The 15,169-nt window shown below is 36.2% G+C and overlaps 1 protein-coding gene across 6 annotated transcripts in view; it reads right to left on the bottom strand.

Moving 5' to 3' along the window:
- ELF2 (E74 like ETS transcription factor 2) overlaps positions 1–15,169 on the bottom strand; it is a 94,526-nt gene that overhangs the window by 57,244 nt on the left and 22,113 nt on the right. For all 6 annotated transcript variants that reach the window (XM_030313041.1, XM_030313042.1, XM_030313045.1 and 3 more), the window contains exons 2-3: positions 8,572–8,659; positions 6,942–7,181 (exon numbers count right to left, since the gene is read on the bottom strand). In XM_030313041.1, coding sequence (XP_030168901.1) covers positions 6,942–7,013 — 72 coding nt within the window. In that variant the 5' untranslated portion in view covers positions 7,014–7,181; positions 8,572–8,659. The remainder of the gene's footprint in view (positions 1–6,941; positions 7,182–8,571; positions 8,660–15,169) is intronic.

Raw genomic sequence — 15,169 nt, 5'->3', positions numbered from 1 at the left:
CCCCACCAATTAGGATTCTCGACCCACTGTTCTCTCTTGTATACCTTAGCTGGGTTTTAATATTTCAACAGCTCCTTCTTATTAACTATAAAAAAGCCAAAATCTTTATTAAAAAAATTCAACTCTTCTTTCAAGTGAACTCCAGATCTTTGCATCTTATACCTCTATACATTCTCAAAAGATAGTCTAACTCTTTGACTCATTATCTACATATACCTTGCAATCTGGATTCTACCACTCCAATGAAACTATTCTCTTAAATGTCAGTAAGGATTAAACTCTATTTCAGTTTTCATCCTCCTTTATCCTTCTGCAGACTCATATACTTACACACTGTTACCTCATTTAAAAAATTGCTTCTTCAATCTTTTTTTTTGTCTTTCTACCAATCTACTTTTAAGCATATCCTTTGACTCTTCTTCCATCTCCAGTGTCAGAAATATAGCCAACCTACAAAGGTTCTGTTCTCAGCATTTCCTTTTTACTCTATATTACCTTCCCTGGCAATGCCCCCCATTGTTATGGTTAAAAACAGCACCTCTGTGCTGATGATTACTAAATATTTGGTTCTTCTCCAAGCACCTTCTGAACTCCAGAACCAACGTTTAAACTACCAATTTAACATCACTACAGGAGGGGCGCCTGGGTGGCGCAGTCGGTTAAGCGTCCGACTTCAACCAGGTCACGATCTCGCGGTCCGTGAGTTCGAGCCCCGCGTCGGGCTCTGGGCTGATGGCTCGGAGCCTGGAGCCTGTTTCCGATTCTGTGTCTCCCTCTCTCTCTGCCCCTCCCCCGTTCATGCTCTGTCTCTCTCTGTCCCAAAAATAAATAAACGTTGAAAAAAAAAAAAATTTTTAACATCACTACAGGAATAATCAGCTAATACTCTGAGCTTAACGTGTTTAAATGGAACAAATTATTAACATCTTTCCCTGTGCCCTCACCCTGTGTTCTTCTCTACACGTGTCTTCATATTTAACAAAAAAAGAGAGATTATAAATGTTTATATCTCTCAAATTCCCTTGAAAATTAAATATCCACAAAGTACTTAGTACAGTGTTTAGAATGGAGTAAATACTCAGTGAGTGAGGAGGGCATGTCTTCACACTACAATCAAAATTATCTGTATTACTTCTTTGTACAAAAAGCTTTCATGACTCCCCATTTGTCTAAAAGGAAAACAACATACTAAACAATGATTTTTAAGACTCTTTGAAATATAACCCTCAACCCTGTTAGGTATTGAATTGATTCAGACTGAGGAACTACAGAAGACTTCCTACAACTGGGCCCTGAATGGATGAAAAGGATTTGGACAGATGTGGAAGGCAATTTCAGGGACAAAATGGACATAAACAAAACTCATGGAAACTCTCACATTTGGGAATTAGGGGCAAAGCAATTAAGAGCTATGTGAGGTAATGTAGGAAATAAGGCTGCAAAGGTGATATATTAATTTCTTGGAGCTGCTGTAACAAATTATCATAAACTCATAAACTAGGCTATAATATTCCTGTTACTGTCCCTGCTCTTCCTCCCCCTTCTGTTCTATTCTATTCCATGTTTGCCTAGGAGTCAATTTACCAGATCACCCAGTAACTGTGCACTTCATCTTAAAAGGACTATCAAATTGTATTATTTTACATTCCCACTATAAATGTATGAGAGTTCCACTGCTCTGCATCCTTTCCAACACATGGTATCCGTCTCATTTTTGCCATTCTGTGTAAGTATGTAGTAGTATCTCTCTGAGGTTTTGTGTTTCCCTGATGGTGAGTAATAGTGGGCATTTTTTAAAGTTCACTGATTTATTTGGTGGGCAGAGAGAAAGACAGAGAGAGAGAAAATCCCAAGCAGGCTTCACATCATCAGCACAGAACCCCATGCAGGGCTCAAACTCACAAACCAGGAGATCGTGACCTGAGCCAAAACCAAGAGTCAGATGCTAACCGACTGAGCCACCCAGGTGCCCCGTTGGGTATTTTTATATGCACTTATTGGCCATTCATTTTATTATCTGTTCAAATCTTTTTCCTATTTTAATGGTTTATCTCCAATTTATTATTTTATGTATTCTGAATATAAATTCTTTGTCAGTATATGTATTGTAAAGGTTTTTTTCCAATCTTTGCTTCATCTTTTCATTTTCTTAATGGAATTTTTTTTCAAGAACAGAAGTTTTTAATTTAAATGAACTTCAATTCATCATTTTTTTTCTTCTAAAGTGTTGTCATGCTTTTGTGTTCAATCTAAGAAACCATGGCCTATTTTAAGATTGAAAAATTTTCTACGCTCAATTTTGAGTTATTCATTGTGTATGATGTGAGAAAGGATTGAGTTCATTTGCATATGGTATCCAGTTATTCCACCATTATTTGTTTAAAAGACTATCCTTTCTCCACCAAATTACATTACCACCATTACTGAAAATTAATCAGCCTTGGGGTGCCTGGGTGGCTCAATTGGTTAAGTGTCCAACTCTTGATTTTGGCTCAGGTCATGATCTCACAGTCATGAGATTGAGCTCTACGTCGGGCTCTGTGCTGACAGCATGGAGCCTGCTTGGGATTCTCTCTTCTCCCCCCCGCCCCCCACTTGTGTGCATGCACGAGTGCTTTCTCTCTCAAAATAAACTTTAAAAAAGAAAATTAATTAGCCTCAGATGGATCTATATTATGTTCCACTGATCTACATGTCTGTTGGCATATCAATTCCACACTGTCTTAATTACTGGAACTTAATTACTGAACTTCACAGTAAGGTGCGTAGGCCCTCCAACTCTGTTTTAACATAAATTCTCTAATCCATAAACATGGTATAACTCTTCATTTATTCAGGTCTTTAATTTCTCTCATAAGATGCTGTGTTTGCATATACATCTTTTATTTACTTCATTAAACATACCCCTGTGTCATTTTGATGATGCTCAACAGTACTGCTTTTTAAATTTCCTATTTTGCTAAATTTCCTATTTTGCTAAGATATATAAATACAATTAATTTTTACATAGTCACTTGTTCTAAATTTGTTCTAACAGTTGTGTAGATTTCTTGGGAATTTCTATAAACATGATTGTATCATTTAGAAATAGTTTTATGACCTCTTTTCCAATCCATACGTCTTTTTATTTTTCTTACCCTGTAGCAATGTTTCCAGTGCAATGTTGAACAGAAGTGGTTAGAGCAGACATCTTTGCTTTACTACCAACCTTAAAAGGAAAACATTCCCTTTGTCACCTTTAAACATGATGTTGCCTGTGAGTTTTTCACAGATGTACTTATTAGGTTGCAGAAGATGCCCTTATTCCTAATTTAGGGAACTTGTATAATAAATAGGTGTTGAATTTTGGCAAATGGGTTTTCTGTGATCACTGATAGGATCAAATGATTTTTTTTCTTTTTATTTTGTTACTGTGATGAATTACATTGATTAAACCTACCTTCCTGGGATAAACCTTATTTGGGTCATATGATCCCTTTTATACATTACTGGATTTAATTGCTAGTATTTAATCAAGAATGTTTTTATCTATGCCCGTGAAGGATATTGTTTGAGGATTTCTTTTCCTACATATCTCTGTCTGGTCTTGGTATCAAGATAATGCTGGCCTCAAAATGAGTTAGGACATGCTACCTTGTCTATTTTCTGAAAGAGTTATGTAAAATTAGTATTATTTCTTTCCTCAATGTTTGTTAGATCATCAATAATGCCACTTAGCCCTGGAGGTTTCTTTGTGGAAAAGATTTTGACTAGGAATTCAATTTATTTTAAGATACAGTGCTATTCAGATTTTCTATTCCTCTTAGAATGACTTTCAAGGATTTTGTCCACTTCACCTGAGTTGCCAACTTTTTGGCATAAAGTTGTTCAACCCTTTCATTCCTTATATTAGTAATTTTTGCCTTCTGTGTTTTTTTTTTTTTGTGCAGTCTACTGAGAGATTTATCAATTTTCTTAATCTTTTCAAAGGACCAGCTAGCAGATAATTTGTATTTGTCTACTTTTTACTTCACTGACTTATTTTTTTTACTTCCTTCCTTCTACTTTGGATTTAATTTGATCTTCATATTCTAGTTTATTGAAAGCTGAAATGATTTTAGACTTTTCTAACATAAGTATTTGAAACTATAAATTTACCTTTAAGCACTGTTTTAGCTGCATCCTTCAAATTTTGATATATTGTATTTTCATTTTCATTCAGTTAGGATATTCTCTAATTTCTCTTGTGATTTCTTTTTAATCCATGAGTTATATAAAAGTGAGCTGTTTAATATCCAAATGTTTGAGGATTCTGAAAGTGTTTTTTGTTGTTAATTTCTAACATATTTCTGCTTTTGTCACACAGCTTTCTCTGTACGATTTCAATCCTTTAAAAAGTATTGAGAGGTATAGGCACACCTGGCTAGCTCAGTCTATTGAGTGTCCGACTTCAGCTCAGGTCATGATCTTATGCTTCATGGGTGCAAGCCCCATGTCGGGGTCTGTGATGACAGCTCAGCCTGGAACCTGCTTCGGATTCTGTGTCTCCCTCTCTCTCTCTCTCTCTCTCTGTCTCTCCCCTTCTCATGCTCTGTCTCTCTCTCTCTCTGTCTCAAAAATAAACAAGCTTAAAAAAAATTTTTTTTTAAATCTGGTCTCAGTTATCCCATCACAATCTGAAGTAGAAGAACTCCTAACTTTGTTTGTCTGAAAGAAGATGCTCTCTAAAACTGTATTTGCTGTGTTTTAAAAACTCTATTTAGGGGCTCCTGGGTGGCTCAGTCGGTTAAGCCTCCAACTTCAGCTCAGGTCATGATCCTGTGGTTTACGGGTTTGAGCCCCGCGTTGGGCTCTGTGCTGACAGCTCAGAGCCTGGAGCCTGCTTCGGATTCTGTGTCTCCCTCTCTGCTCCCCTCCCATGCTCACGCTCTCTCTCTTCTTCAAAAATAAATAAACATCAAAAAACAATTTTTTTAAACTCTATTTAAATCCTCTTTTAATTTTTTCCTGCATTAATTCTCATTTCTATGAGACTTACCTGTTCTACATCTGTTTCAGAAAACTGCTCTGGCTATTCCTGAATGTATACTCTTCCATACAATCTTTAGGTCATATAACCAATTTCCCCCCAAACTTGCCCTAACATTTTATAGAGGTGGAATATATAGATTAACTGGAAGAAACTGACATCCTCCATAATATTGACTCTCCATTCTCCTATCCAAGTACAAAGCACATCTCTTTGTTTACTAAAATCTAGCCCTGACTTATTCTTTATAGCCATTCTGACATATTTTATTTCCAGTGCCTAGAAACGTACTTGACAATTGGCAGTAAGTGGTCAATTAATATTTGCTGAAGGAACAAATGAATGAAAGTAAGTGGGTTTCTACATAGCATAATTTGAAGAAAAAGTTCCCCAAGAATAATTTCCCCCTTTCTGGTGCCGTATTACCTAAAATGCCTGTGACTACCCATAACGCTACCACATAAATCATTAGTAATGCCTTGGCAAAATGATTTCACTTATCAGATTCTTTCTTCCACAATAATCAGTTCTCCAGGCCATGAACGCCTAGGTTCCATGTAAAAGAAGAAAAATAAAAAGAGTCTTCCAGAAACAAACTGTTGTACTCTTTTTCCCAAATAATAATGATACCAAACCAGCACAAGGTAAATATATTCTGCCTATTGTTCTTGGTGGCTCACTTCTTAGGGTTAAATACAACAAAGGAAGACTATACAATAAAGGGAAAGCATTGTAAAAAGAAGCAATAGTTGGCCTGGGTGATGTGGAGGGGATGGAAGTCCCCCGAGTCCCTGAACTCTTTGGTGAATCACACCTAGAAGTGATCATACAGAAAGTGAATTTTCAAGGAAGAAGTAGACATTGATTGTTCTGTAGCTGGGGCTTCTCTTAATGGGCTTTGAACCCGTTTTAGATTCAAATATAACAGGAACATTCTGGTTACCAAGTCCACTGAGAACAAAGGAAAAGCAGTACCTTCATTTTATCCCCTTCCCACTGAATTTAACCATATAGCTACCTTGGAAGACTAAACAGACACAAACAAGCAAGAAAAAGAAGCAGACTCTAGAACACACAGCCTGATATCCTAACTTGTTTCTTGGTCCCATCACTACACCACTATGCTGCTACTAAGGACCAGTAACAGCAATATCTTTCATAGAATACAGAGAAAACAGATTTTTTAAAGACAGTCAACTCTCCATTTGTCCACCTCATCTCTGACCAAATATTGTGACAAATTATAATTTAGATCCTTTTCAGTATTCAGTCTTTACTGAATGGTGGGACCAGAAGCCAGGCCATGGAAGTCCATATGTTTCTGGTACTGTTATTTTTCTACTCCTATCTCCTATTCTTTAATGTTATCACAACAAGAAAATAACCAAATATGCTAATGATACAGAGTTCTATATGTATAAAATTTCAAAACCTTTCTTTTCTGATGTACAAATCATCCAAATTCTTAAGTATACATATAGGATTAAAATATAATAGATCCCCCTGCTGAATTAGAAATGAGAGAATAACAAAGGAAGCAAAGATGACAACTAAAGGAAATACAAAATTCTAATTTAAGATGAATTTAATTTATGTATTTAGGTACATTATATATCTACAAATTCTGTAATCCAAAACAATGGATTTTATCAGGAATTAAAAGATATCTCTAATACTTTGTGTTCTTTCTTTCAATTTCTTCCTCACAGTTCATTCCAATATATGCATGTTCCAACAATTCAGGTGAGCCTGGCAGTAACTATCTCAACCTTCTATTACCTAAATTATATAAGGGCACATGACACATACATGTACAGTTTCATGCATTGTACATTTCTACCCTCAAATACCTGTTTCCCATTAATTTCAAAATTATTTCACGTATTGATTTCTATGAACAAAACAGAAATGTAATATACATTGGATGCCTAACCTCTTGATTTTCTACTCCATTGCTGGAAAGCTCCAAAACAGAACCTCCACTGTCAACCACTGCTGATGTCATTGTTTATTCCCTGAGGAAGCTTCAAACGCTATTAACCAATATAATGAAAAGGTTCATGGATGATTGCCAATGTTATAGATTTGCATTATCATGTTTTAAAAGTCAATAAACATGGAGTGAAGTAGATATCCAGAAATCCAGTCTTCTAAAGATGATTAACCAGAGAGCCTAAAAAGAGGAAGAATTTGAAAAATTATTAAAAATATACAGGAAGGATATAAAGCACAACCTATTTTACAATCTAATCTTTGACATTTTTGTAAACTAAGAAAAGGGAACTTGGCTTATACAGCCCTGTGTCGAAAGAGGGCAGTAATGAGCATTCTACTTCTCAGAAATGTCAAGCTCATAAGCAATCTATTACAACCAAGCTATTGCACATGGATGACCTTATGATATTTGTTTCTTATTTTAAGAGAGAAAATGTTATAACTTTCTCCTTTTATGAAGATGTACTTTTATTCCTGAAATATTTTAGTAGACATTTTTAAAACCTTTTATGCGTTGGTAACAAAATATACAAAATAAAGTAAAATTATTTTCCTGTTTAACAAATTAAAAGATTTACTGGTTTGCAAATATTTCATTCTTCTTCTTTGGCTCATTTGGTTTATTTACCTAAATAATATAATTAGACTTGTCTTTTGCTTATGGTAGCAATCTTATTCTGTGTTCACATTTTGAATATTCTACTAGGACTCAAAACAGATTAATTTGAGTTGTTTATACTTTCAAATAGTTTAAAAATAAAGTAGTAAATCACTTATAATGCCTTTAGTATTACTTTATCATTCTATCATTCTTTCATCAATAATTTTTTTGCTACTGGTTAAATATTCAATATAGCAAATGGTTTCAAGGAAACATAATCCAAGCTTTTTTTCCCCTAGTAGAGATGACTGTCAATATATACATCATCCAGATTTATGCTTTAGATTATTTCTAAAAGCTTATATTTTACTTGATTTTATGTATGTTAAATGAAAGCTTTTTTTTTTTTTTTTTAAAGTAGACTCCATGCCCAGGTGAAGCCCAACGCAGGGCTCAAACTCAAGACCCTAAAATCAAGACCTGAGCTGAGATCAAGAGTCTGACGCTTAACCAACTGAACCACCCAGGCACCTTCTAAGATTTACTTCTTAAAGAATTTTTTCACATAACAATTAAATAATTCAGAGAAATTAAGCATATTTAAAGAGGAACATATATTTCTAATAAATCATTCCATTAATATTATGTCCTACATTAATTTTGACTACTGCTACCATACAGATATGGAAATAAAATAATAAAGAATTTCTATAAATTTATACAATAAAAGAAATACCTGGAAAAAAATTTCACCCTACCTCCTAAGATACATTCAGGACTATGAGTATCCTTCTTGATCTTATCAACAGAAAATGGGATAGGACATATATGTATCTTAACAAAAATTAGTAAAAATCCACAATATACATCACACTAAAGCTCATTATTATCATATAAGGTAACAACTATTTTCAATTTCTTTTTTCTTAACATATAGGTAATATTGGCAGAAATAAAGTTTACTTACAATTTGAATGTTAAGTAGTCTAAGCATCCTTCACTATTTTCACAACTTGGCAAGAGCTAAAATACAAACCAGCAGTTCTTTGGAACTACTATTTGGGGGGAAAAAGACAGTATTAATATAATTCTATTTAAAAATATTTTGCTCAAAACAGGTATGATTCAGACAATATGTACTTATTACAACAAACGATCTGCAAATCCTGATAACACACATTATATAATGGACATAATAAAGAAGTTATTTCTAGGCTATTGAGAATCAAAAGTGTTTATCAAACTTAAAATTTTAAGTCACCACTAAAGTGTCAAATTACTGAATAATGACAGATCCAACATGCGTGGCCTATGCCTCATATTATGGGCTATATTTCAATAAACCAATAGGATTTTAACACATGGCTGCAGGTATAACCCTTGATGCCCAGGAGTTTAAAATCAAGTTTAAAAAGACTAACCCAGAAAACTACTGTAAAACAACACTAATGATATATCATATTGCCTAATAAGTCACTTTCCTGTTCTCTCACCCTCCAAATTTAGCTTGCATACACTTCCAAACATCCCAAGCCTTCTCAAATAGCCCTCTTCCCTTCAAAGGCTAATCTCCAGACCCATGCACTAGATGTTAGGCCTTGTTCCATCGATTATTCCCTCCTTTTCCTTAACCTTCTCTTACTTAACTTTGGGTCCTTTCCCTCAATATCTAAACATCTGTAAGACTCTTTCATCTTAAACATAGAAAAGTCCTCCTCCATGACTCTGCATACCCCTCCACCTACTATTCTAGTTCCTTCTTTTCTCAGAGACGGTTCTAGAAAAAAACATCTATCTTCCGTCTCTACTTCCTAATTCCTCAGGTATTCCTTCTTTTATGGAGGTTTGGCATCCATCACCACCAACTGAAAGTTTTACTCAAAATTCTAATTGTCATTCAAATCCAATGGATACATTTCTGTTTTCATAGGACTTAATGTCTCTGAAGTATTTGATACTATTGATCATTCCATCCTTGAAACTCCATCTGGAATTTATCTTCTCCCTCTCTAGCTACTCTTTTTCAATTCCCTTCTGCAGGCCCACCCCTAATTTTCAAGGGGCTCGGAGCAAGAGTACAAATGGAAGCCTACAGTCCACATGCCTAAATATTTTAAAGTTATAAATCAAGCTAACATGCTGGTAAATTATTATTCTATCCTCCTATATTCACATAAATACTTCTATAACAACCTAAAAGGTTGATTTGGAATTCTGATTTGGAATTCTCCCTGATGTTCTACAGGAGCATGGGAATCACTCATTCATATATATATATATGTATATATATATATATGTATATATATATATATATATGTATATATATATATATGTGTGTGTGTGTGTGTGTGTGTACACATACATATATACATACACACACATGTAGACATCCCATCCCACACGTCCAAATTCTGGCCACATGCCTGCAAACAGCTGCAGCTTGGTCATCCCTTGGGCCTAAAGAAGCCCATACATGTGTTCAGTCAAGAGAGGAGAGAATCAGGAAAGAAGCTTTTTTTTTTTTTAAATGATTTGAGTGTTTTTTTTTTTAATTTTTTTTAAACGTTTATTTATTTTTGAGACAGAGAGAGACAGAGCATGAGCAGGGGAGGGGCAGAGAGAGAGGGAGACACAGAATCCAAAGCAGGCTCCAGGCTCCGAGCAGTTGGCACAGAGCCCGATGCGGGGCTCGAACTCACGGACCGCGAGATCATGACCTGAGCTGAAGTCAGACGCTTAACCGACTGAGCCACCCAGGCGCCCCGGAAAGAAGCTTTTGAAGGGCCACATGGGCAGGGAATTCTGGGGTTCAAATACTCAGAGCTTAATCTAGAAATGGGTACCAGATGGACTAGTTCCCTTGTGCGTTCCCCCTCCCCAACCCTTGCCCACCAAATCCTCATTCTACCAGAAGGGTTAGAGCTGGACAAAGGCTAGATTTGGACCTCTAAAGCACAGGGCCTGGAGGAGGGTTCCTGCTTGGTGAAGTCAAACAACAGTGTTACTCTATGGTCAGCCCTTACGTGGAGGTGTTTTCAGGATCTCATCCCTAATTTTCTTCTGATTCTTTATACTCTTTCTTACTACCTCATATACTGCTATGGCTTCACGAAAATCTCTCTTCCAATCTAAACTATTTTATGGGCTCCAGTTTGTCTACTAGACACTTCCTTGCCTCTACTTCTTTGTGAAATTAAGTAGCGTAAAAATAAACAGTAAGCATCTGTTCCAGGATATCCCAGGCACTCCATTAATTGATTCAGTCGTTCAGTAAATACTGAGCACCTGTTATATTATCAGTTTTCAGGGCTAGAGGTGTAGCGGTGAATAAAGGAAAAGTCCTCATTCTTATGGGTCTTAAATTCCAGCAGGAAAAGATGAAAATAAACAAAATATGTTTAGCATACACATAGATAGTGATAAAGGCTAAGGAGACAAATGAACCAAAGAGAAAGAATATTCAGCAGGGAAGAGAACTATAATTCCAAGTTAGGTGGTCAAAAAAGAATTCACTAGAAAACTCACATGAATAAAGACCTGAAAGTAGGAAGTAAGCTGTGACAATGACTGGGGGAAGAGTCCTGTAGTTGAAGGAAAGGGAAATGCAGTATCTTCAGGGGGGAGTATGCCTCACTAGTTCAAGGAGGCCAATATGGCTAGAGTGAAATGAGCAAGAGGGAGAAAGAACAGAAGATGACAGAGAGTTAAGGGGAGGGGGCCATGTAGGCCCTCTTTGAGGACTGTGACTTTTACTCCAGGGAGAAGGAGAGTTTTATACAGAGAGATGACTTATTACAAGAATCATTAAGAAGCTGGGTTGATTGCCATTTGCAACTACATGGATGGAACTGGAGGGTATTATGCTAAGTGAAATTAGTCAGAGAAAGACAAAAATCATATGACTTCGCTCATATGAGGACTTTAAGAGGCAAAACAGAAGAACATAAGGGAAGGGAAACAAAAATAATATAAAAACAGGGAGGGGGAGAAAACAGAAGAGACTCATAAATATGGAGAACAAACTGAGGGTTAAGGGAGGGGTTGTGGGAGGAGGAATGGGATAAATGGGTAAGGGGCACTAAGGAATCTACTCCTGAAGATATGCTAACTAATTTGGATGTAAATTTAAAAAAAGAAAAAAGAAAATTAAAAAAAAAAAAAAAAGAAGCTGGGTTGAGAACAGACAAGGGGACAAGGGCAGAAACAGGGAGATCAGTTAGGAAGCTACTATAATACTTAGGTGAGAAATGATAGTGGTTAGGACCAAAGTGGTAGGTTCTGGAGAGAGTGAAAAGTGGCCAACTGTTGGATATATTCTGAAGGTAAATGGACAAGATTTAATAGCAATTTGGATGTGGATGTGAGATAAAGAATCAAGAATGAATCCAAAGATAGCAGTCAGAGTACACAAGGAATAGCCATTAAATGGGATAGGGAAAAGTGCAGCAGGAGAAGTATATGTCCCAAACTAAACACGTTTTCCTGACAGAGGAAACTGTGCTTAGCTAAGTAAGCCACCCTAACGCCCACACAAACAATCTAACATGAAGAGTGCCTGAAGTTCAGAGTTCCTGAAAAACAGAGTTCCATCAACACTATCATAGTTTCTCACTCTTCACCCCATTTCTATAATCTCATATCCTCTGCCATAGCTGAGGTCTTATTATCATTTCTCTGTATTGTTTTAATGGCCTCAGAATTTGCCTCCTCATCTCTAATTTTCCCACCCTTCAACTCCATCTACGGCAATATCAGGATGATCCAAGATGGAATAATGTTAAGCCCCTCTCAAAATTCTTCAATAGTTTCTCATCACGGGAGAAACTCTCAGCCTCTCTGTAAACATCCTAATTTAATAGGAACAAGCAAGGGGTATAGGTCTATTTCTCGGAAGTTATGAAATGTTCATTCTGATATGCTCAGGTATGAAAATCACAAATCTAATCCACACTCACTTGTCCAGTCTCATCTTCCATTTCTCCCTTTATCTAACCTTAAACCACAATTGTTTATAGTTCTCTATATTCTTCTCTCTCTTTCTGTGAACATCCTTCCTTTTGCTTGCCCATCTGCCAATTCCTAGCTGTCTTACAGGTCTCAAGTTGTAAGTACCTTCATCCCCTCAGGCTCAATATCATTTTTGTTTTAATTTTTAAATATTATTTAAATCCAAGTTAGTTAACATATAATGTAATAATGGTTCCAGGAGTAAATTTAGTGATTCATCACTTACATATAACACCCAGTGCTCATCCTAACAAGTGCCCTCCTTAATGCCCATCACTCATTTAGCCCATCCCCCCCACCCAACACCCCTCCAGCAACCCCCAGTTTGTTCTCTGTATTTAAGACTCTCTTACGGTCTACGTCCCTCTCTCTTTTTACCTTATGTTTCCTTCTCTTCCCCTATGTTTATCTGTTTTGTTTCTTAAATTCCACATACGCATGAAATCATGATAGACTCAATATCATTTTCTAGGACTCTCCTTCCCCATCCACACCATGTGCTTCCTTCACAAAAACATCAGGGAAATAACAGCTTCCAGTAGATCCTTCACTTGCCACCTCCTATCAACTGTATCAAGCCCAACACCTATGCCTTTGTCTCAGTGCCCTCCAAAACCCTGCTCCTCTTTACCTTCCTAGTCTTACTTCGAACTACTTTCCCCTGAAGTAACAAGTTTTAAAAATCTGTGGTTTATATCACCTAACCAGGGCCTTTCATACAGTAGATACACAGTAAAGATGTGATGAATACAAGAATAAACAAACACGTTCCAATGAAACAAGTATCTTCACTGTTCATATACCATGCTCATCCCCATCCCTATCCCTCTGCTAGTGCTCTTCTCTTACCAAGAAGGTCCTCTTCTTTGGTTATTCAAATTCCACCTATTCCTCAAGGACAACTTTTCCCCTACAACTGAGTAACCTCTTTCTTATCTCTTACTACACCAGTTCTTTCAATAATACAGAAACAATTACAATCACGTAAATGCCATTAAAGAAACTACAAAGTATAGTGGAAACATAAAAAAAAAAAAAAAAAAAAATCCAAGTCGACCTTGGAGAGTTCTGGAGAGACTTCAGAAAGGAACCACCATTTGCTCTGATACTTTAAGCCAGATAGATACTGGCACAGCAATAAGAAGAGAAAGAACTTTGAATAATAAATGCTAGTCTCAGGATTGAAAAGAAACTGTGAAAAATGCTAAAAACTTAAGTATCACTCAGGAAATCTCTGCTCAGACTATAATTTAGTTCCTTAGAGTACAAACCACACTCTCATCAAAAAATTGTTTAAGTGTATGACTTCATATAAAGTACAAAAACAAGGAACACTCCAACTATAATATTAGAAATAGGATATTATATTACAACAGGCTAGTATAACTAATATACAAAGAATGCTTAAAATAGAGGAATAAAGGACCAAAAAAACAAAGAAAAAATAAAGAAAACACATAAATATACAATTTACAAAAACACATATAAAGATGGCCTTTAGGGGCGCCTGGGTAGCTCAGTTGGTTGAGTGTCCCACTCGGTTTTGGCTCAGGTCATGATCTCATGGTTCAGGAGATCAAGCCCCCGTCAAGCTCTGGGCTGACAGCATGGATCCTGCTTGGGATTCTCTCTTTCCCTCTCTTTCTGCCCCTCCCCCACTCACACTCTCACTCTCATTCTCTCTCAAAATAAATAAATTTAAAAAATTCTATTAAAGATTTTTATACAATCTACATTAACATACACATGAGTAAATGTGATGTGAATTCTTGTTAAGGTTCCAGTTTTCATGTTGAATTATGGATTCTTGTGTGTTTCATAAACAAAAAGTTATGCTTGGGCTAATTATTTAAGTATGTCATGGATCAAGGACTGTGATTCATATGATTTTATATAACTGGGGTCCAAGGAAGGGGGTTTAAAACCATATTAATTTTATTAGTTTCCCATCCAAAGTGTGAAAAACTCAACTGGTTCCCTTTAAATATGTCATGCAATTTGAAAAAATATTTACTAATCCTCTGGCAAATTCTCTTTTTTTCATTTTAACAGGCTATGTTAATTGCTTCTGATCTAATTGCTTCTTTTTTTAATGTTTATTTATTTACTTTGAGAGAGAAGGAGAGCGAGTGTGCATGCGCATACATGTGAGCGGGAAGAGGGGAGAGAGAGAGAAGAGAGAGAATCCCAAGCACAGTGCAGGGCTCAAACTCACAAACCCTGAGATCATGACCTGAGCTGAAATCAAGAGTCAGAGGCTTAACCCACTGAGCAACCCAGGTGCCCATATTTTCATTCTTTACATGTAGTGTCTGGCACACTATGAACATTGAATGTCAATTTATTATTATGTCTTTGCAGAATCTGTCAGAACTGAATCACATTGCTAAAGCTTCACGTAAGAATAAAGCAGTAGCAGAATAGATGATAATTCCTAAAACCTAATTGTTCCTCATGCAAAACGGGGATGTTCATTTTTATAATTTGTTAAAACAAAAATTAGGGGGCGCCTGGGTGGCTCAGTCAGTTGAGTATCCAACTCTTGGTTTTGGCTCAGG

Source organism: Lynx canadensis, chromosome B1 (genome assembly GCF_007474595.2).
Source record: "Lynx canadensis isolate LIC74 chromosome B1, mLynCan4.pri.v2, whole genome shotgun sequence".
NCBI lineage: Eukaryota > Metazoa > Chordata > Mammalia > Carnivora > Felidae > Lynx > Lynx canadensis.
This window is presented reverse-complemented; position numbering and strand designations above follow the sequence as displayed.